The sequence below is a fragment of the Dromaius novaehollandiae genome, chromosome W (assembly GCF_036370855.1).
Source record: "Dromaius novaehollandiae isolate bDroNov1 chromosome W, bDroNov1.hap1, whole genome shotgun sequence".
NCBI classification, from domain to species: domain Eukaryota; kingdom Metazoa; phylum Chordata; class Aves; order Casuariiformes; family Dromaiidae; genus Dromaius; species Dromaius novaehollandiae.
The window spans coordinates 42,698,224-42,720,839 of record NC_088130.1 but is presented as its reverse complement, the minus strand read 5'-3'; the positions used below and the strand labels follow the sequence as shown (position 1 = coordinate 42,720,839).

Below are 22,616 nucleotides of genomic sequence, written 5' to 3'. Positions count from 1 at the left end.
CTCACTTTCTTAGTATTACACATATACTTATTTATGATGCTAACTAGCTGCAGCCTCAGCTTTAAGAATTAATTTAATTGTAAATGGCCAGATACTTTGTATCACAAAATTTATGCTTGTCCACTGTCTCTTAAAAGAAAATTTAAAACAAAACTGTTTCTGTATACATGCCCATTTTCTAGAGTATCAGCTCTCTGAATGAGCATCTTACTAGCAATAACAACTTCTTTGCTATGTCCTTGGGGAGACTGCAGGAAGACTTATGTTTCTGAACAGCTATAAAGGTATACAGTTGTTTTTCTAAATAAAATTGGTCATTTCTTCTGGCTCAAATTTGCAAGTGCTCTGCTGCTGCTTGGCTAGAACAGTGATTTGCCATTCTCCTTAAATCCTGCTTTCACACTCTGGTATTAATTGGTATTCTTCTGTTCACCAATAATATTTTAAGTCATAAGCATGCAGTGTCATCCTTGAGTTACCACCACACCGATGAAATCCAGTAGGTTTAAACAATCAAGATTTATTTAGGCAAAATCAATTTTCAGAAGAAGTAAGACTTTTTTGCTTCACAGGCAGTTACTTCACTGACTGCTTAGCTGAATCACTAAGCATTCAAAGTATTTAAACCTTAGCCAACCACATCTATTCAGCACTTGATGGCCCAGTAAGTCCCTTCCTGTTCCAAAGGATCTCCTTCCTTCCAATGACCAACAACCAGTTCATCTAGCCTCAGTTTCAAACTTACAAAACTCCATTTTTAGATATGCAGGTTGCTTGAGTCAAATTGCAACCTTACCAGAGAAGCCTGCTATCTTCCCCACCTAATAAAAGAGGAAAACATACTTATCACAGCCCCAAGCTCCTTTGCTGTGAAACACAGGAGATCAAATGTAAACAGAAGGATGGCTGTAGCAAGTGAAATTAATACAGAGTACTCCATATAACCCCTAGAAACGAAACAACATACATCTGAATACAGCTGTCAAACATGCCACGTCAAATAGCTAGCTGTTTTAGGAACAGTCAAGTGGGGAAGCAATTTTCAAAATTTTTTTCCAAACTTTAGAAATACAATCACCAAAACAGTTAGATGAACATTACTAACAACTATGAACCTGCTATGCCTCAAATATGAGGCATAGGTGGAAGCAAGCAGAAGGAAGAGCAGTTTTAAATAGAAACTTAATTACAATACACCTAATCAGTCTAGGAACCAAAGGACATGTTACAGGCTGTACTTTCTTTCTTTACTGCTTCTTCATCCATTTTACCTTCCCTGCCTCCACCAAGATACGTTCAATATCTTCACCTTTAAAAAAAAGTTTCAATATTTAATATTTGAAAGGCTCACTGAGTCAGAATTTTGTTAATAGAGTTTTGGCTAAGCTGTTCTTCCCACCTTATTATATTTGAGTTACAAGCACTTGAATGTGCCAAAAATGTGTCAAAGAAAAAGCATGAGAGCGTCAACACACTGATACTCTTATAAAATTATGGATTAAAAGTCCTTTAAATTTGAAGCCATCAATCCCCATCCTGCTTGGGCATTCTACTTAGTAGCATCCTGCAATACAACAGCCATCACAAAGTTTTGTAGAGACAGTCTCAAAATATAATTTAAATATATATATATATATACATATACACATAAGACATTTCCTGTCAAGCTGTATCACAACATTTTCCCAAACTGACTTATAATAAAATGGTAAAAATGTGCCACTTATCTAACCTTTACAGACCAACATAAGATGACTTTTCAAGAGGACTTACTTGAAAACACAGGTACCGCTGCACAGCAGGGGGTTACCAGTGCCATTTAAGAAGCATTTCAGATACTGGTTAATAGCATTTTGTTTAGTCAGTTCCTACTCATCTTCAAAACACCCTTCACAATGCCTATCCTGCACGGACATTGCTATTTTTAAATAAACAAACCCAATACTATTAAGTTATCCGAAATGGAGGTTTAAATATAATTTCCCATTAAAGCTACTGTGCTAAACACTTTTTTGTTTGAAATACTAAACAGGAGCACGTATTTGAGTGTGGGGTTCACTCTGCATTGTCAGAATACTTTGCTTAGTCAGCTACTTCTATACAGGATTTTTCAAAGTAAGTAACATCATCTTAAAAATCAAAAACATAGCTGCAAAAACAGAACAACTGACATGAGAACTAACTGCACCTTTTAAATAAGAGTAGAAGTCTTTCTGAGCTTGACTGAATCTGTTAGGAAAGCCCAGAAGTCAGGCAAATTTGGCTTCAAGCTAAACTCTTAACTTGAAAAAAATATTTGCGCTCACCTACATGAATAAATTCTGTTGCTTTTTCTGAAGAACTCCAAGCAAATGCCTCGGAAAAAAAAAAGTATCTAGGCAATGAACTGACATATTTCATGTAATTTCAGAAGGATGCCTAGATATTTCAAAGTGGCAATATGGTAAGCTGAAGGAGCAAGAGATGGCAGATGAGAGATTTATTTTTTTAAGATTTTATGCTTCTGATAGTCTTATTTAAAAATGTCCTCCCTCGATCTTTGTTCCATAGTACCCTGCCATTTCACCACTCCCACAACTAGAAGAGACTCGGGGGTGAAACAACCCGCAATGCTAACATCGAGTGGACGGCAAGCAGCACAAGCAGCCAGGGACAGATGACTTTCCCCCTTTCACCGGTTTTCAAGCGCTTCGGGAGCAGTACTGGGGCCCGGGCCCCCCGGGCAAGCAGCACCGTCCCCAGGGCGCAGGAAGCCGGGCCCCGTCAGGCCAACGAGAGGGCGCAGGCAGCGGCTCCGCCACCGGGCGCTCCCCGCACCAGCTCCGGCTCTCGGAGCTTTGAACCCACGCGCCGGATTAGCGCCACCGGGCCCGGCCCGCCCCCGCCCTGCCGCAGGCTGCCGGCACCCCGCGACGGCAGCAGGGCCCTCACGGCTCGGCTCGGCTCGGCGCAGCGCGGCCTCTTGGCGGGATGGCGCGGCGGCGAGGGCCGCGCTCCCGCCCCGCCGCGGCTGGGGGCTGGGCGCTGGCGGCGGCCCAGCGCGGGGTAACCCGGTAAAGTGGCAGACACCGAAGCAGCCGCGCCGCGGCCAGCGCTCTAAAAAGCAGGGCCTCCCCTGGCGCCGCGCTGCGACAGGTGCCCGCGCCCGCCGGGGGAGGCGGCCCCGCGGCCCGCAGGCCGCCGTTCAAACCCGGCGCCGCGGCCGCCCCGCTCCGGCGGCGCCTCGGCCCCGCGCCGCGCAGCGCCGCGCCGGCTCCGGGGCGGGCCCGGCCGCGCCGCCCCGGCCTGCGGAGGCCGCGCCGCCCCGGCTGCACCCCCCCCGGGCCCGGCCGCAGCGGCCCCGCTCTGCTCCGCCCTGCCCGCGCGGCGCGGCGCGGCGCAGCGCAGGCCTCGGCCAAGGATACTTGTTGCACGGCTCTCTGCGTGGTGGTGTCCGGGGACTGGGACTCCTTGAGCAGCTGCAGGATCTGCTGGAGCCCCTGCTCGTCAGGCTTCCACTCATACTCCATCTTGGCTCGCTGAAAAACACCAGACAACAGGCGGCCGCCGTTAGCGGCGCAGCAGGCCCAGCCCGGGGAAGGCGGGAGGCGCGGGGGGAAGGGGCGGCGCGCCGCCCGGCCCGGCCCGCTCTCGCTCTCGCCCCCGCTGCGCGCGCCCCGCAACCGCCCCGGGCCCGGCCCCGCCGCCGGGCGAACGGCACCGACCTGCTCCCCGCCGCCGCCCGCTGTGCGTCGCGCCGAGCAGACTGAGTCACGGCCAATTCGCAATCTGGCCCTAAGAGCCGCGTCGCGTCCTCCTGGGTCCTAGCGCCGGGCGCGCCTCCGCCCACCCGGGCCGGCTCGGCCCCGCCGCCGCCGCCGCCGTCGGCCTCTGCCTCGTGCGTCCCTCAGCGTCAGGAGCCTGGAGGCGACACAAGACGGACGCCCCCCCCCCCGTCCAGCGGCAGCCACACAAGACGCCTCCCCCCGGCCCCGGCCCCGCCGCCCACACCCAGAGCGCCGCGCCGCGCCGGCCCCGCGCACAGCCCGCGGCGCTGCGCTGCGCGGCGTTCCCCGCCCGTCCCCGCGCACGGCCCGCCCCGCCGCGCCCGCTGCGCCTCCGCGCCCCGAGCCTGGCGGCAGCGGGCCGAGGGCGGCCGCCGCGGGAGAAGCAGGCCCAGGAGCTAGGAACGTGGTACCGCTGCCAGCTGCCTCACTTGTACGTCAGCTGCCTTAATGCTGCGGGGAGTTCAGAATCTCCCAGTTTCACATAAAATGCAGGAATAGTACCAGCTACACAAGAAAGGGAGGAAAAAGCTCAAAAAATCTACTTTAAATACCTGTTACATATACTCAGTATCAAAAATATATCTGAGGAGATCTCAGGTCAAAAACAGCTCTCTCTATATATAGCCGTATATATTTAAGTATATAGCTATTTTATATATAATTATGTATGTTAATGGACAAAATAACACACACTGCTTGAAACTAAAATATGAAAATGAGAAACAGTGATTCCTTAGCTTTTACATTCTTATTTTTAGTCACTGTTTGTAAGCATCCCACTTGTCTAACAGGAAACTAGTCCCGCTTTCTGCTGCCTCTCCCACAGCCCAGTGCTGGGCGTGAATGCCACATATGCTGCACATCACAGTCCTACCTCTTCAGGGGTGTCTTGGACAAGGAACATCAGTGACTCCCAAACTGGGCCCCAGGTTATCTGCTGCGGGGCTCTTGATCTCACCTCCCCACCACTTTCAATTAGACAGGCATTTAAGTTACAGCCCATTGTCCAGTCTCAGCTGCTAAGAAGTGTCCTGAGCCAGCCTTCCCTCCATTACTGTGGGCCACCACTATTGTAGAAGGGGCCAAAACTAGTATGCATAGCATAGTCTCCAGCAAACAGCATGGCAAGTGTCACAGGGCAGTAGGCAACTAGGAAGACAAACAGTATATTTATAATATCTACACATCTGGATAGTGAGGACAGTGAAAAAGAGTACCTGATGAATCAGTAAAGCATGTACACTGGAATAAGAAGCAGGAAACAGCTAAATAGCAGTGAAGTATGCAGCAGAGCAGGGAAGAGAATAGAATCAGCGGAAAGAACAAAAACAGGTTAAAAACAAAGTGGGGCACTTTTCTTAACCTTTTCTGTTCAAGCAATTGCCATAGTTATCACAGGGTGTTTGGAAGAGAGACTGCAAAAGTATCTTACCTCTTGAGAGCATACAGTAGCAAAACGCCTACTAGTTGGACTCAGTAAGATGGGAGGGTGAAGGCTTGCTACCAGTTACTATAAAAGGACTGGCACTAAGGCTATGAGAGATTTTCATGAAGAGTGGGAATTTCCATTAGTTTCTCTTCTAGTACAGAATGGTGTCAAGCAAAAGATCTGGGTTAGCCAGACCCAGGCCATTAAAATCTACCACGTTCATGGCTCTCAACATATGGGCAGGAGAGCTCTCCATAGTGACACCTACACAGCTGGAGCACAGGAGACCTGAGACCAGGCAGATCTAAGAAGTGCTAATTTGCATCTCATTCCTCTAACTGCTGCCTTACCTGAAGCTTTTATAAACTCTAGGATCTTTGAGACTTCAAATCCACTGTCAAATCTGGTTGAAAATGATTAAGAGCATCAAAAGTTACTATTCAAAAGTTATGACACAAGGATTACATCTGTTTAATTTTATTAGGAAACCAAGTTAGAAAGTGCACTGGACAAAAGTTATATTTAGATATGGGAAACAAGGGAGGAGATCAGAAAGGAAGGCTAAGGGACAGAACAGGAAAAGGCAGGAAGAGAAGCAGGCCATGGATCAGTAAATAAGGAAAACTGATACACATTTCCTTTCCATAGACCAGAACTAAATCCCCGTAAGATCTTACTGCACTGCAAAAGAGAGACAGAGGCCTACAAAGCAGAGTAGGAATGGGGGCCTGTGCAATTAGTGGGGATATCTAAAAGCTTTTTTCAATCCTCTTCCAGGGCTGGTTCCTCCTTATATTCCATACAGTATCCTCTGCCACTAGGACCTGCTCAAATTACACAGAAATCGAAGTAGGTACCTTGCTGAATACCAAAGAAGGTACCTTGCTGGATACCTTCTCTTCTTGACCACCACCTTGAAGTTATTCTTACCCATCTCTAATCCTTTAAATTCTGTTGAGGAAATAAGAGAGGAGAAAATAATTTAACTGAATGAGTCAAGAAAATATTTCAGACTGAAAGAAAAGAACATATAGTAGAAAAAAATGAGAAAAGCTGCTTCTTTCCATTTTCTTTGCCTCTTTTCTTCCTAGTACATGTTTCCCTCAAGCAAGAAGCCTCTTGTGTAGAAAGGAACTGGGAATCATGTTAAACTAAGTACCAGTCAAAAGCACAAAAGCTACCCACTCAAACATATGATGGCCTAATTCATCCCACTCCATCAGTAGGATGCACCAGAAATAAATGTGGAACATTGCATCTATAAATGTTAGGAGGACAAAAGTCCATTAAAGACAAGAGGCTTACACAAATGATCAGGTTAACCTTTGATTTCTCTATCACCAAGCTTCAGATGTCACAGTCTAGCCAGAATCTATCGGTATCACACAGGGCGTAATTTTCAAAAAGATTACCAAACAAACAAACAAACTAGACAATTTATCTTTATTTCATTTTACTCTCCACAAACCCTGCCTTGTTTAACTTGAGTTTCCATCTGAGCCCAGAGCAAGGGGAATTTTATATTTTTGGTTTTGTTGCCAACAGTCTCTTCCCTTTCTGCCTCAGAATGTCCCACTAGAACAACCTGAAATGATGCACTTCATGCATTTGTCATACAAGGAGATGACAGGAATGGCTAAAATTTGTAAAACTGCTAACTCATCCAAAATCCACTAGAGTACTAGCTCTCAATGTATAAGACAGGGTTCATATCTTGCTTCTTCCGGAGCATGATGAAACTAAATCATTCAGGAAAGTGTCCTTATCATATTACACTAGATTTTTTAATCTCTCCTGTCAACTTGTCTTTCACTGCATTATAAACAGGTATTTATGAGAACTGGAATCAGAGAATCACAAAATAGTTGAGGTTGGCAGGGACCTCTGCAGATCACCTAGTCCTACCCCCCTGCTCAAGCAGCATCAGCTAAAGCAGGTTGCTCAGGGATGTGTCCAGTTAGGTTTGGAATAACTCCAAGGATGGAGATTCCACAACCTCTCTGGGCAAGCTGTTCCAGCGTTCAGCCACCCTAGAAACTATGTTTCCAAATCAGCACCCCATATAATAATTATCAGTTAATATTTAAATATTTTATACAAATGTAGATGCACCAATAGTTAGGAGACTTATGAAAGAATCTATTTTCCACACTTCTCCAGCAGTTTCAGTGCACTGATAATAGACATGGAAGCCTCTGGTGCAAATTCCTACTAACACCCAGCAAGAAGAGAGATTTGAACTACTAGGAAGATGCCCTATCTCTCAAATGCCATAGCCTCAAAGTTGTACCTTTGGGAAGTAAAACTTCTTACTGAAGCTTTTCTAGCAGTTTTGAAATTAGTTTCAAATAATTATTCTCCAATCAAAATTAATCCTCAAATTTGTCCTAATTTTGGAATAATTTTTAGACAAGCAGTTTTAGCCACTTTAGGATTTATAAAAATTTTCCCTGTCTTTAGTTTTACTACATAGATTTCTTTTTCTTTTTGAGAGAGAATTCTAATGAGATACCTTCATACTGATCATAAAGTACAGGCACTACTATCTGTAAAATTGGTATTTAATAATGGGCATAAATCATCCAGTCCACTGTAAGGATATCCCAGGATTGCATGTATTGCAGACTGCTTACAGTGTCTCTGTATATCTCTACATATAGAAGTTTTCTATACACAGAGAAAATAATTGATATTCCATAATAACTCTCTGTGTAAATCTCTTATTTCAGGCTGAGAGTGATGTGGATTAAGCTAAGCAGAAAAAAAAGCTCTCATAACACAGAATAAATCTGCCTATACAAAGGAGCTCATGCAGAATAGCTATTACTAATTATTTTGCAATGCCTTCTGCCTGAAGACATGCCCTTTCACTTAAAAAATACTGGTAGTCCTCACATCCAAAATTTCAAAGGAGAATCCATTCTAAAAAATCTACTGTAGTCTTCCAGAGTTCAGCCATATGACATGAGACTAATATTTAACATGAAGTCTCAAAGTTGCTTTATGTTTGTGGAGAGTTATATAAAAATATTGGCCATAAAAGGCTATTCACTGTTGAAAGTGAAATTATGTAAATATTCCCAAAAAGTTGAACACAGGACTTCATCATAAGGTTTGCACAGATGGTATGAAGTTCCCATAGGCAGGAGTGGGATCTCTTTCTGGTAACTAAGCATGCAACAAACCTTTTAAGAGCTCTTCAGTATCAGAAGATGACAAAAGGCTGAGTAAGACAGTATCTATAGGAAATCCACATGGTGGAATGTAAGACTAGTCCAGCATGATCCAATGTACAACAGCACATTGGCCCTGGGGTCAACTAAAAGTTGTGTGGAAGATACTGAACTGAGAATCTGCTTCATTTGTAGGCTTAAGTTATTCTTACAAAGAACTTTGATTTATAGGAGAATTTCTTCTATCTGGGATGAGCAATCAATCTGTCAGCAACATTCAAAGCAGCAAACACATACATGGGCTTTCAGATAATGTAATTTCAGTTTTGGATACAACTGTCTGACCTTCATCTCCTACTATAATGGCTGATGGAACAAGAGCAGAGGAGTAGAACAAGAAGCTGAAGAAACATTAGAGGAAAGCTGGTTATCTTCCTAACCTCTTGAGCCAATTCTCCCTATAACTGTTTTTGTCTTATGTTGCATATCATACCAGAAATTGTGCACATGTGCAATTGATCCCATAGCATGACATCTTGTAATGAAACCAAACTCAAATTTCCTGGAACACTGGACATTTCAATATTGGAGGCAAATAAATCTGTAACGTGATTCGCTCTCTGTGGAATGATGATAATGGACTTTTTCTGAGAGTACCTGCAGTTATGACGAGTTATCTGCTCAGGAAATCTGCTAGACTTGCTTGTGAGAAACAGAACTACTTTGGCTCATGTTGTAACATCACCATCTGTAATTTCATAGCTTCTTGTATCAAAAGTGAAGAGCAGTTTATTTTTTACAGATAAAGTCTGCACTGTAGAATCCTACCAGGCAAATTAAATATTATGCCTGATAATCTGACAGCTTGTAATTGCACTCTTTACACACACAGTGGTAGACAGAAGTAACTGTTCCTTTTTTATCTAATGGATACCTCTGAATACTCCTCATGTATCCAGAAGCATAGAGGAAAGAATGTACGGAAGCTATATTGCTCTGCTCTATCGGGTAAAACCATCACGCAATTGCAGATAAGATGGATGGGCCACAGAGTGCCTGAGCGTTAGATGTGTCGTGGAGTATTTAATGCAAATTAAGTCTTACAAACAACACCACATAGCACAGGCTTACATGCAAGTCAGAACTGAAAACCAAGTCTGTAGCAGCTGTTCGATTCAATTAGATACTTGGCATTAACAACTGCAGACACAGAAAAGTGTTAAGCTTCCACCAGTTTGGAAATGAGCAGGAATGCTTTGAATTATATCTTGGTAGGATGAAACATTATTCTTGTAATTCATTAAGAAGTCCAGCCTATTGAACAAGTGGCCAGCATAGTGCAAAACTGCAAAGATCTGATTTAAAACACCTTGGATCAACTAATCTTCTCAAAGATATATATGGATGCATTGTCTTTTCAAATGTGCTTGTTACTTCATTTCTGCATCTTTTTAAGATTCACATTACTGTAAAGATATCAAACTGAAAGACCTTGTATTGTTAGTGATTTGCCCCACTGTAATTACATACACCTTTGGTTGTCTGAATATATTAATATATATTAATTTAGTAGCTTATGTGCTTAATACTAACAGTAATAAACCAATTTGCAACTGAATGAAGGGCTGCTGGAGAAAATCATTATCTGCTGAATCTGTGACAGAAGGTATCAGATCTATCACCTGAAGTCTAAAATAGCATAATCTCTTCCCTGCCCCTGCTGGACAAAACCTTCTTTCTCCAAATTCTGGAGTACTCTACATAGGTCTCCTAAATGAAGCACATGAGCCTCTTTAATTGCCTAGCAGGAGACAGGTTTTTGAAGACATGGAAAATAAAGGCTAACTAAGGACTAGAAGGTCAAACTGGAAAGCTCTGCCCTGAGTAACAAACCTCATTTGTTATTGTAATAGTCCAAACTTTTTGTAAAGGAGTAAGTGGGCATTCAAAAAGAGTAATTCTTGAGGGTTCAGAGTCTTATTTGAGTCTCTACTGTCAAATTTCACATGTGTAATTCAGGTTGTGCTTTCTGTCAGCTTAAATCTTTCAGGTGTACCAAGACGAATAGGTTCATATGCACCTGACAAACTCCCTGTTTAAGAAATAGTAATGTTTCCTTCTCTTAGCTGTAAGAGGCACAGTGGCTGGTGTCCACTGCAAGATTTTAGTTGGATTTTGGATTGTGTAATTGACAGTTCAGGATGTCCTAAGAAGGAGATGATAGCAAAACTTTACATACCTTTTCAGCCTGTCCTTCATTAATAGCTCACTACTGAGACTCTTGGAAATACCCCAGAGAAATGGCAGAAATAATTTAAAAAGAAATTACAGCTGAAAAAGAGGCACATCCAGGGATGAGAATGATAGAACACTGAGGGAAGAGATGCTGTTCCTGAAATTCTAACATTTTCTTCTGTTCAGTTACTTTTTCATTCTTGTCAACTAAATGGGATTAGTAAAAAATGAGATGAGATTCATATCTCCTCTTGCTACATGTTTGAAAAAGCAGTCCTAACCCTGACAGCCCAGGAAGGAAAGTCAGGGAAGGAGAGACTTCATGGTGCATTGTACATAAGGCTGTTTCAACTAGGACAGAAAGCAGTTCAGCTGTAATAGGCAGGGCCTTTGCCATGCATGTGGCATGTCTCTTCTTTTTCAAAGACTTTCAGAGAGGAAAAAAGTCTCCTGCTCAGACAATAAATAAGAAATACACCCCAACAAATGTGAAGGACAATAGACATCACTGCGGGGTAGTAAGAACTTTCAGGAAGTTCTTGGCTCTAAAAAGAGTATATTACTTCCTTAATATTACGAACAATTATTTTAAAAAGCCTTTAACATCTAAGAAGCTATCTCTGTTTTCAAACCCTAACTTTGAAATTTGGTTCCATGATGAACCAAAGTAAATCAGTTCTCCAACTACAGTTTATATGTACTTTAATAAACAAACCAATTTTAATTGCAAAATATGCATTGATAAATTATTTATGTATCCACCATAATTAAGATACTTTAAACCAAAAAGTTTAAGTGTTCTTTGCACAACTACACTTTCACACAATCAAAAATAAAAATTATCCATCAGAAGTGTCACTGATATTTTTTACATGATGAAAATGTAAAAATTAGGAATCTAATTAAATACTAAATGGAAACATAAAGGTACAGTGGACCTTTTGCTAACAGAAAGGAGTAACAAATATAAGCAATTAGAATATTTATTTTCAGGTATGTTTTGATGCATAAATGAGATGAACATGTTTTATTGAGGAAAATAAAAGCTACAAATGTAAAGCAAGATTAAAACGAAACACACAAAATTAAGCTTTTTAAAGTTCTCTCATTTAAATCATTATTAAAATTAGTTATTCTACATTATTTAAATCAGACCACTGTCTTTCACAGTAGGCACCAGCATAGCTGTGAAGGCATGATTACAAGGGATATTCCCACAGGGTAAGGAGTCTCCTCTAGTTAAAGACAGGAGGCATTATTAGGGATTGAGTACAGGGGAAACAGTAAGGTTACTGGGAACACTAAGTTCTGGTTGGTTAGGATTTCATTTTGTCTTTTCTTCTCTACAAAATATATTGCATCCAGGATGCACAGAATTCAGAATCACATGCTCACCTGCTTCCCTCCCCCTTCTTTTTCAGAATATTGCAATTTTTATTAAAGGTGGCTCACGCACAAAACATACATCAAGACATGCAACTGTTACCACCACTATCAGATCCGTCATTGATGCCAGCATAGGAAATTTGGTGATATCTGCAGACAGCAATACTGTAAGCTAACCAGCATCACTGGCCATTCTAATGGGAGAAGGCTAGCATATTGTTCCCTTACTGCAGTAAGCGACTTATCTAGGAGTTAAGTTCTTTAAGATGCTAATGCCTCAAAGAAGTGACACTATTTGGACTGATATGTAGTCCCTGCGTGACTCCAGTGAGCTGGTATATGTCCTGCATAGGGACTAACGGGAGTTGCATACCAATTGGTAGGAACATTAATTTAAAAAGACTTAAAAAGCATCAGACAGGAACTGGAATTCAATCTTTTGCTCTGTGAGCCTGAGAACAGTTGTTTGGCCTTCTCTAATCTATAACATCAGATAAATATTCTGAAATTCCATCCTCCTGGAAAAGGATGAGCAAATAAATACTGATCTAGGATGGAGTCTCACAGAGACAGACAAGACCACATACGTGATCCTCAACGAGAGGAATTAACAAATCTCATCAGACACAAATGAAAAGAATGATGCCTGAACCAGCTTAATCAAAGAAGCAGACTTGTAAAGCTAAGTTAGGAAATAGGACTAATTTGATCTTACTGAGAGAACTGAGAAATGACTGCAGACATTCCCTGTCTTTTAAGGCTCAGATGAAGGAGAAAAGGGAAAAAAAGAAGGCAGGCTAAGCTCCCCAAAATTTGTTCCCACATATACACGTGTAAGTGGGATTTGCAGACACATTAAAAATATTGCTTCCTCCTCCTTCTCTGAATATCAGTGTTTTAACTTGGCAAATAATACGAGTTTAATTATTATTGTTTAATATAAAAAACCAGTATTGTCCAAGTGCTGCAACATTAGCTCAGCAGGAGTTATGTGAGACAAATATAAAAGAATAAAGAAATAATCTTTAGCAATTAAAACTATATTAAAAACTCCTTTAGAGAATTTCCAGTCTTCATCTGACCAGAACAACAAAACACAACAGATAATCACGTATGGAAAACAGCATAATCTTAGTAGTGAAAACTATTTCAATTAATAGATGCACACCAAGTATCAAATACAAACAAACATTTCAACAGAAGAATGCTTCATCAACTTTTTCCATTCAATCATATTCATTCATACTCTAAACATAACATCACTCTTGGATGTGACATCTGAAGAAGAGATTTAAGAGAAGACTTGGATTTTCAATTAAAAAATGTAATCAAGCTGTTACAGCTTAAAAAGCCAACAGATATCACAGAGGAAAGCCTATGTAATTCTGCTACACAGATATTCATGACCCTTTCCAGCAATGAGTATAAAGAGATCACTTAGTAACTCCAGGTAAACAGATGTACTTACAGTGTCTGTTTAAAAAAAAAGTATGGGAAGTAATAAAAAAGTGTGCAAGTATGTAACAGTACAATTCTTACTGTGAAGTATGTTTTTCATTTCTACCTTTGTTTTTTTTTGAAAAAGCATTCTCACAATCGTATCTGCAAGACTGCAAAGCAGTACTGAACCAGCATGAAAGAAGTTACATGCGAGTCTGAATGCAAGCAATGCACCTAAGCCAATGCTTGTGCACCAAGGTGGCTATGTTATTTTTTCTATGCTGATAGAGATCATTGTTATGTAGAATTATCACGTAAAATTCCTTGGGGAGTTACTGAAGCTTCATCCAAAAAAGACAGACCTCAAAAGTGCTACTAGTTGCCTTAGCAATTATTTTACTTCATTTCTGTTCAAATGCAGCATCTCATACCAAAAGAAGAAATTTTAGAATGCAAAAATTAAATCAGAAGTAGAGTATTCACTGAAGAAAGAAAAGCCATATAAACAAACCTAAGGAACCTGAACATGCGAAAATTTGAGTAAGGAATTTCACTGCCATTTTTACTTGAGTTATGAATTTTCAAGATTTTCAGTCTTTAAACACTTTAATATTGGTTTGTGAGAGATATCAGAAAGGTATTTGAATCAGAGGGCATCCCAGTTGTGATTAGCTGTTAGTCTAAATAGCTAAATATGTAAAAGAATTTCCTTAAAATGTGACTAATACCGCAACAGATACAAACCAAGTATTTGGAGGTTTTCAAAGGTTATTTTTTTCCTTACCCAAGGAAAAGGGAGATTCCTTTAGTGGAGATATTCTAATTTAAAATAATTCGACTTACCTTAGATGCATAGGCCATTTAATAACTTTAAGGCTCATTTTAATACATTTTTAATAAAAACTGTTACAAATAGCTTCATCATTACTCCACAAAATATATTCACTGGCATCTCAGGTATCATCTTTGTCTTACAATAATTTAACCACTACAGGAAACATAAAGCTATTAAGAGTTGAAACCACAATCACAGACTGAATTGTCTGCAGACAGAGCCAGTTAACGTCTCAACCCCATTAAAACAGCGCTTATGTATTATCATGATATAGAATCTCAGGTTTTATTCTGCTAAGGATACTAATGGTCTTTACCTTGAGGTTCAGTTTTCCAACTGTCAGCCCAGTTTCTCCTACGCTGCCCTTAAAAATGCAAAAGGTATTACAAGATACCTTCTGCCCTTTCTCACATTTTATGTAGAAATTCTCCTTTGCTGTAATGTTCACAAATGCCTAGAGTCTTTGTCATAGTTCTTATTCTCCTTGTACCTGTCTACTGCAGAATGCTTGTCTCTTGTTTTGCACTTCAGTTTTAAGTCATATGCAAAAATGACTGTTGTTACCTTTGCCTAACATGTTAGAGCCTTAATTTGCATGCTGGGCTCCTGGGCGCTACTGCAATTTTAACTATAAAATGTTATATCCAATTACAAAAACATTTGTGCTATTTTCTCCATGACATGGGTACCAATCTTTTTTCTTTCTTTTTTTTTTTAAATATGTATTTAAATTTCAATAACAAAACTCAGTATTTGATAGTGTACTTGCATTAAAATGAACTCCCACCTACAATTTAAAAAATTACTTTTTAGAATTTGGTTCTACAATCATCGCATACCAACAGTATGAAAGTTGCTCAGCACAGACAGGATCAACACCGAGTTGAAATATTGCCTCACAGTGTCAAACTTGAGCTTAAAAGTATAACTAAGGAGAGTTCAGTCCCACATATATTAATGTAGAGATTACCATAATATCAAAAGGTGTTTGTATAATAACCAGATTTCCCTAACATACACTTAGCTAAAGTGTACACACAGACAGCTAAACTTTACTCAAGTAAAAAGGTGCATTTAGTTGCCTTCATTCTGGTCTTCCTAGATGCAAGGCTGAAGTAATTGAATGTATACAATACTGTCAAAACTGTGTTATGAATTTTATTATCTTAAATTAAAATCATATTCTGGATGACCGAACAATTTAATTGCAATGGACACATTACATAACGTATGACCACTGAGTTGTGTTTCCTCTGAACTTGATATATCTCTTGTAACCTCCAAAGATGCTATAAGAGATATTTCAGAGCTCAAAAGCACATAATATAGCATTTTTTCTAACTTCTGATAGATACAATGTTTTATTGTAGATGTCAAATTCTTCTGCATTGGGTAATTTTGGAAACCAACAACTCCTTATTTATCACTTTCTCACCACATCTCTCAATTCTAACATTTCCTTACAGTTTCTGCTATTACGTTTGGTATAGCAAACACATCAAGAATACTGATTGAAAAATATAAGTTAATTCTTACTGCTGCCAAATTGATAAATGTTATTTTCTACTATTATTTGATTTCCTACATATGGAGTCTTACTTAAAACCAAATATTTGTCAGTATCATCTGTTGTTTCTGACAGTAGCAACTCAGCTTACCAAAAACCTCACAGAACAACTTTTAAAACCTCTACCATTGTGTAAGTGCAACATGCATGACCTTAGATCATTTTGGATAGTTATTTGTTTTTACGGATATACTCCTCTCTTTGAAGGCTCAAGAGAGAGGCATAGTAAACAAGTTTTAAATCACCTTTATGTCCAGTCAAATCTGCCTTACCCCAGAATATGGAAACATCCTGAAACACATTTATCCAAAACAAGACCTGCAAGAGGGTCCTCAAAAAGCAGTCTTAGGTAACATTTCTTTTAAACAAGGAAAGTCCTACCCCAGTGGAATGCAGGTTGTCAAAGCCTCACTATGCTCCTTAAGCCCTATTATCTAGCATAGAAGAAACTAAGCAAGGGTCATAGTCTCAGTGTCTGCTGAATCTCAATCTCATCTGCTGATAAAAAAAATATATATAATATAAATATATAAAATAAAAAGAGAAAAACATGCAGCTTCATATATTCTGCTCAGCTTCTTCTTACATAAAAGAAATCTATCTCATCTTTCAAAGACATTGTAGAACTACTCATGAAAAAGAAAAGGCTGAATTAAATGGTGGTTATATGCAAGATTCACCATTGTCTCATAAAATTTCCTTATCAGTATCATCTTTTCCAACCCAGTTTGAAAAGTTTCCAGTTTAGAAGACCACAAACAAAACAAAGGATATCTTAAAATCTACACTGCAAATGAGTGAAGCTGTGAAAATAATGGCAATTGTGGTATATTCAATTTTTGATATTTTGATTCAGTGTTTTATTCACACTGAAATTAAGAGAATCACTGGAATGGACAGCATCTAACCTAAAATACACTTCCTTGCTGAACTAAAAGATGTACTACAGTCATAAATCATAAAATGTATTACAAATACTGATTGGCCCAGAGAACATCTGTAATAGGGTACCGTCTAGAAGCGAAACGTTGCCTGAAATTACAACATATTACCTACAAATATCAACATCAAGAAATCGAGACGAAAGTCTTCGACAGACAGGAGGAGGATTTTGGAAGGGAAGCTGTCTGGAGTTCTTGTTTGGCAATGTGACCAAACGAGCAACTGCATTTTTGTATATCAAAGATTAACAGATTTTTAAGCTAAGCAGATATCTGAAGATGTGATACACAAACACACACATACTTGCACCAGTATATACGCTTGCTTGTTAGAGAAAAATATGAAACAACCATAGATTTTTTTTTAAGCCAACTACTTCCTCTCATCAACTTGCCTACTTTAACTCCTTTCCATTGGCCTCTAAAAGCATCACTGCTTCTGACTCGAGTTTTTTGAACCTACTGCTGACTTGTTTCTCACACACAAGTAAGAATGTAATTAGATCAACTCCAGTGTTCCTGTTAATTCAGCTGGGTTCCCATTTGTTCAAAAGCTCCATTCAAACCTTATCTTGTTTGTTCTCAACTACTTCTCATGGACCTTTTTCAGTAACTGAAGCCTTTGCTTCTTACACCAACTGCACTTACTTACTCTGTATCTAACGGAGTACAGTAGAGTTGGTCTCAGTTTCCAACCATGTAGGTCAGGGTTTGTCTATACAAGAAAGTTTCACTGATTTAGCTTAAACCTGCCTATACATCAGTTTGCAAGATCCCATCCAAAATAATTTATTTTAACTTAATGCTGGCTCACGCTTTTTTAAGAAATTGACTCGAGCTCAGCTGACAAGACACACAAACTGAAATACAGGTATCTATTTGGACGTTTGCGCAGATTTAGATGATCTGGTTTAAAAAACAGACCTGTGCTTTTTATCCTCAGAGCTGGATCAGACCCTTGCCTCTCCACACCTGTGTACTATTGACTTCATTTCTCTGCAGAAGAGGTGACCAAAGAGCAGTATGCACACCACTCACCTTGCACGTACTTCAGTGTGGTGGTATGTTTCATGCTGAACTGAGCAGCAGCTCCTGGCTTTTCCTGCTCTTACAGGAAGCAGGCAGCAGAGGAACTGCCTCCTAAGTCCTCTGAGAGCCTGCATTAACACAGCTAGGAACTGTTCCTGCCACCACCTGCATCCATCACTAACATACACCTCTGCTGCCCGCAAGCAGATCTGCACTTACAGCTCAGGACACAGGAAGAGGGGCAAGGCATGGTGAAGTAGGAAGAACAGGATTAGTGAGCTGGCATGCACACAGGTGAAGCTGAGGTTCCAGTTTGTGTTTGGTGGAAATGTGAAGATTCACAATCTGGGTGCGTGCAGGAGAAAGGATGAGGAGAGGTGGCTGAAGTTCAAAAATCGGAGCAAATCTCTGTGGGTATGAGAAAGGATGGGGAAGGAAGTGCTAGCACTGGACTGGAATCCTAGTTCAGAGAATGAGAATATACAGTTGAAAGGTGGGATGAAGCTCTTGTTTAGGAGGGGTGAGAAAGCATGTGATCCTGGATACCAGGAGTCACCAATGATGATACTAGCTAGTTAGGTTTGGAAACCTCTGCTCTGTGCTACCTCACCATGATTTCTGCAAGCATTTCCTTTTCAGATCCGATGCAAAGATGCAAGAAAATTGTTACTGTACCTATTCACCACTTATCCATTTTCTATTATCTGCCAAAAACATTGTCTTGCCTTTCCCTCAGCTTTTATATTTAGCACTGATTAATTATTTAAATTATAATACACTTCATGGCAGGTACTTCATATGCAGCGTATTTTGAATGTTTAAGGTTATTTCACAATGGCTTGTATGAAAGTGCTATACAAAAATTGTTAAATTATTCCTCTATTAAACAGTAGCCTTCTATACTAAAGGTTTGAAAGCTAAAAGGCTTCTTTAAACATGAATTTTGTTTGAATCTTATGCCTTATCTCAGATTTGACTCACAGAAGTATTTAGATCCAAACTAAAAATTTCAGTCCATTTAATATACAGGAAATGGACAGTGAATTTTATAACTGTTTAAAGTACAGTCTGGAGTCTAGTACGGAAGGGAAAACCTTCCAGAGATCAAAAGTGAAGTTTGGAAGTTTATTTCAATATCATTACAAGATACTAAATTCCACAGCATCCATGGATAATAAACAGATCAATGTATATAATCTATCATATATATGATAAATAGTCATATATACATACTTGTGTAGACCCAGTGTGTTGGGTGTATATCTCTACCAATGAGAGATCTTAAAAATATAATCTCAAATTAGATTGCAGCCCTACAGCTTTTGCAAATCATACATCTGTGTGTATTCACCTATCATGTAACATATACATATATATGAAATCTATCTATATATTTTATATAGAAAACCTAGAATGATTGACATCAATAGTATAAAACAATGGAAAGAAAAAGTAGAATAGATGATCAAAACATTAAACTACTGTTTCATATATTTAAATGTTCATAGAGTTTGGAACTGAATTAACTAGTAAAATTCATTTCTGCAGTCCAAAACTAATAAAATAGAGTTGTAACAGAATTAAGACATGAAAAATAAGGAAAAGGAGTCCTAGCTCTTTCAAAAAGAAAGCAAAGAAAAATCGTCCCCCTGTTGTACATCACTGGCACAACTCCATCGACAGTGCTGCACTGGTTAGTGCACACCAATTTCACAAACCTGTGGTACAAATTTTTATATAGCAGAGTGACAACAACAGTAGGTCTACAAAAGTAGATCTCTAACAAACAGAGTATTTAAAAATAAAGTCTCAGTATTGATTGCAGCCCTGATCTGCAAAACCTATAGCTTTTGCATATCAGCTTCGATTAAGGAAGATTATATTTGGCCTTCTGCCGCCCTTCTTCGTAGCCATGGCACCTTGGCATGCCAGAAGCAGGAATAGGAAGGAAACCTGATTGAATTATACTCTAGCTCTGCTGGACAGCTCTGTATGCATCTATCACCTGATCATAAGGTAGCCCTGTCCCCGGCATTGCTTCAATTTGCACCACAAACCTAAAACTAACCACATGCATCTGTGCTGTCTTGAATATCCACATACGGAGACTCCTAAACTGCAGTCTAAATAAATATACTGGAAAAATGTAAGCCAGATAATCTAATAAAAAACCCTACATTCGTAAGCCCATCAATAATGTTATTTCTACCTTCCTGTCACAGGGCACGCTGAGCTCAATTTAGCAGCTGTGCTTACATTTGTATCAATTTCTGGAGTCACTGAAATGTGTCACTGCCTGTATCCAATGGTAAACATCACCTTTAGTCAATGTTAATTCTAACCAGAGACTTCGTACGTTAAGACAGACAGTAAATTGCATTTTAATCCTATTTTTGCAGAATCATAGCTCTCCCTTTGCACTCTACTGCTTTAAGTATGAGCTTGCTAGAGATTTTTTAAAAAACACACTCTGAAGTAATTTCAATAATGTAGAAACTATTCTTCCCAGTTTTGGGCACCTTTCTTCCATCCTCCCACATTATAACTCAAAAATAACTGCAGTTCACACATCAGATGCGAAATGAGGACTTTTAGAAACACACCATATACTGTCATTTTTAAATGTAGCTGCGATGTAGGATCTGGGCTCAATTTCCAATTCTAACTGCATGCCCACGATGATACAAGAAGCCTTTGTTATTTTTTCCTGTTCAGTTACTCATGTACCGAACAGAGACAAATCAACTTTGTGTTGAATGAGTGTTGTAAGGATTAAAGAATATCTGCGCAGTATTCAAATACCACATTAAGGACCACTGAAAAAGGCAGGCAGGCAAGCAAACAAGTTATGAGCCTGTGGTGGCCACAATGCGCAGCAGAACAATCCTCACAGTAGGAGGATCTCTCGGGTCCTGAGAACAAATCCAAGTGAGAGGAATTATCTTCTGAACAAGGACATAAAGGGCTCACAAGCTGAGGAACCCATTTACTACCAAACCAAAAAGCATTCAGCCCCTTTGTACAGTCGCCCCACAAAGGATTTAAGGGTTTCTCTGGCTAATCCTACCGAGCCCCTAAATCAATAACATCCCTCCCTCAAAATCAAAACGAGAAAAAGACATGGAGCTTTCCCTCCTCTGTAGCATTTCTTTTTAAAAAAAAAAAAAAAACGCATCAAAGCGGTTCTAGACGGGGTCGACACCACACACCCCAGAGAGCAAGGCAGGAAAAATGGCCACGTTCCTATTTCCGAGGCGACCTTCCCCTCCCGGCCCGCTGCAGTGCCGGGGCGGGCGGGCGGCCCGGCTGCGGCGCCGGGCGGCACCGGGGGGAGGGCTGCCCGCCCCGCAGGCCCCGGCCGCGGCCCCAGCGCCCCCGCCCGCCGCCCATCCCCCGGCGCAAGGCGGCGGCGGCAGCGCCCGCCCGCGGCGCCGGCAAGGGGCGGCCGCGCCGCTCCGCTCCCCGGCGGCGCCCCTCGCCCGGCTCGGGCCCGCGACGCTCCGGGGGCAGGCCGCGGGCGCCGGGGACGGGACGCCCGGCCCGGCCCGGCCCGCCCCCCGCCGCTCGGACACCTACCCACACCATCCCAGAGCCCGGCGGCAGGGGAGTGGCGAGGGAGCGGCCCGTCCTCTCCCGCCACGGCTCCGCGCCCGACACCGCTCCGGCCCCTGAAATGGCTGAACAAAGGGAACCTCGCTCCGCCGCCACCGCCCCTCCGATTGGCCGGGGGGGCGGGCGGCGGGCGGGGCTCGGCGCGCGGGGGCGGGCGGGGGCGCCGCCGGCCGGTAACCCTGGCAACGGTGGCCTCGCCTGGGACCCGCGGCTCGGGCGCGATGGAGCCGGCGGTGAAATGGCTGCCCAGCCCCACCCAGGCCTCGCTGCCCCCGCCGTGGCCCCCGCCCCCAGGCCGCGCCGCAGGGCCTCCGCTCCCCTCCCCTCCCCGCTCGCCACCGTCCCGCCCGCACCCCGCCGCAGAGGGCCCGCGCGGGCCGCGCGCCAGCCACGGCCTCCTCCCGGGGGGAGGGGGCCCGCCCCGCGCGTGCCCCGCTCGGAGGCGCCCACGCGCCGTTCTCCCGAGCCGCCGCCCCCGCCGACGGGGCACGAACGCCAACGGCCGCCCGCGCCCGGCGCCCCGCACGTACCGGCCCCCGCAGCGGCGCCCGGCCCTCCTTGCCCCGCCGCGCTGCCGCAGCCGGGCCGCGCTGCCCGCGCCCCGGGCTGCGGCGGCGGCAGCCGCGGGAGCTGGCCCCAGGGGCGCCGCGGCAGCTGGCTGAGGCACTTGTCGAAATAATAACACTGCAAAGCGAAGCTGAGGGCTGGGCAGCGAAGGAGCAGTACCCTGGGTTTCATCTTGGATCAGCAGCACAAGTACATAGCCAGGGCCACTGCGGCCCTGTGTGGCCGGCTGTCCTGAGCGGAGAACCGCAGCCACGTTCATTCACAGCTCTTGGCGTCCAAACTAGTTACAGCGGCAATCTCTGCTTGACTATAAGCACTAGGTACCTTTTTATTAGACAACGAATGATGAACATTCTCACCTGATTTCTAAAGCTTTCAGAGCTTTTTGAAAAGCACGTAATACTGTGCTCCTTGAGATAAACTCAGAGTCGGTAGCACTGCTTATTGTCCACAGTCTCTGCCCCTGCCCATTTCCTACTCGGACAGTCCCAGGGACACACTGTCCTCTCTCAGACTCTGCTCACCCAAAATATCCCCCCGTAAGCCTCATATGCATGCACATACCCTCCGCCCCAGCATACCATTGTTATATCACAACTACCAAAATCGCTTGACAATGTCTTCCATAACAGAAG

At 42.3% G+C, this 22,616-nt stretch overlaps 1 protein-coding gene across 2 annotated transcripts in view; it reads right to left on the bottom strand.

Annotated features, from left to right (window-relative positions):
• The window catches only part of LOC112988736 (transportin-1), an 80,295-nt gene extending 58,747 nt beyond the window's left edge, over positions 1-21,548 (bottom strand). Inside the window, exons 1-3 of one of the 2 annotated variants that reach the window (XM_064500123.1) lie at positions 21,379-21,548; positions 3,705-3,900; positions 3,405-3,518 (exon numbers count right to left, since the gene is read on the bottom strand). In XM_064500123.1, coding sequence (XP_064356193.1) covers positions 3,405-3,509 — 105 coding nt within the window. In that variant the 5' untranslated portion in view covers positions 3,510-3,518; positions 3,705-3,900; positions 21,379-21,548. The remainder of the gene's footprint in view (positions 1-3,404; positions 3,519-3,704; positions 3,901-21,378) is intronic. The other variant, XM_064500122.1, reaches the window with a different exon arrangement.
• Between the last annotated feature and the right edge of the window lie 1,068 nt (positions 21,549-22,616).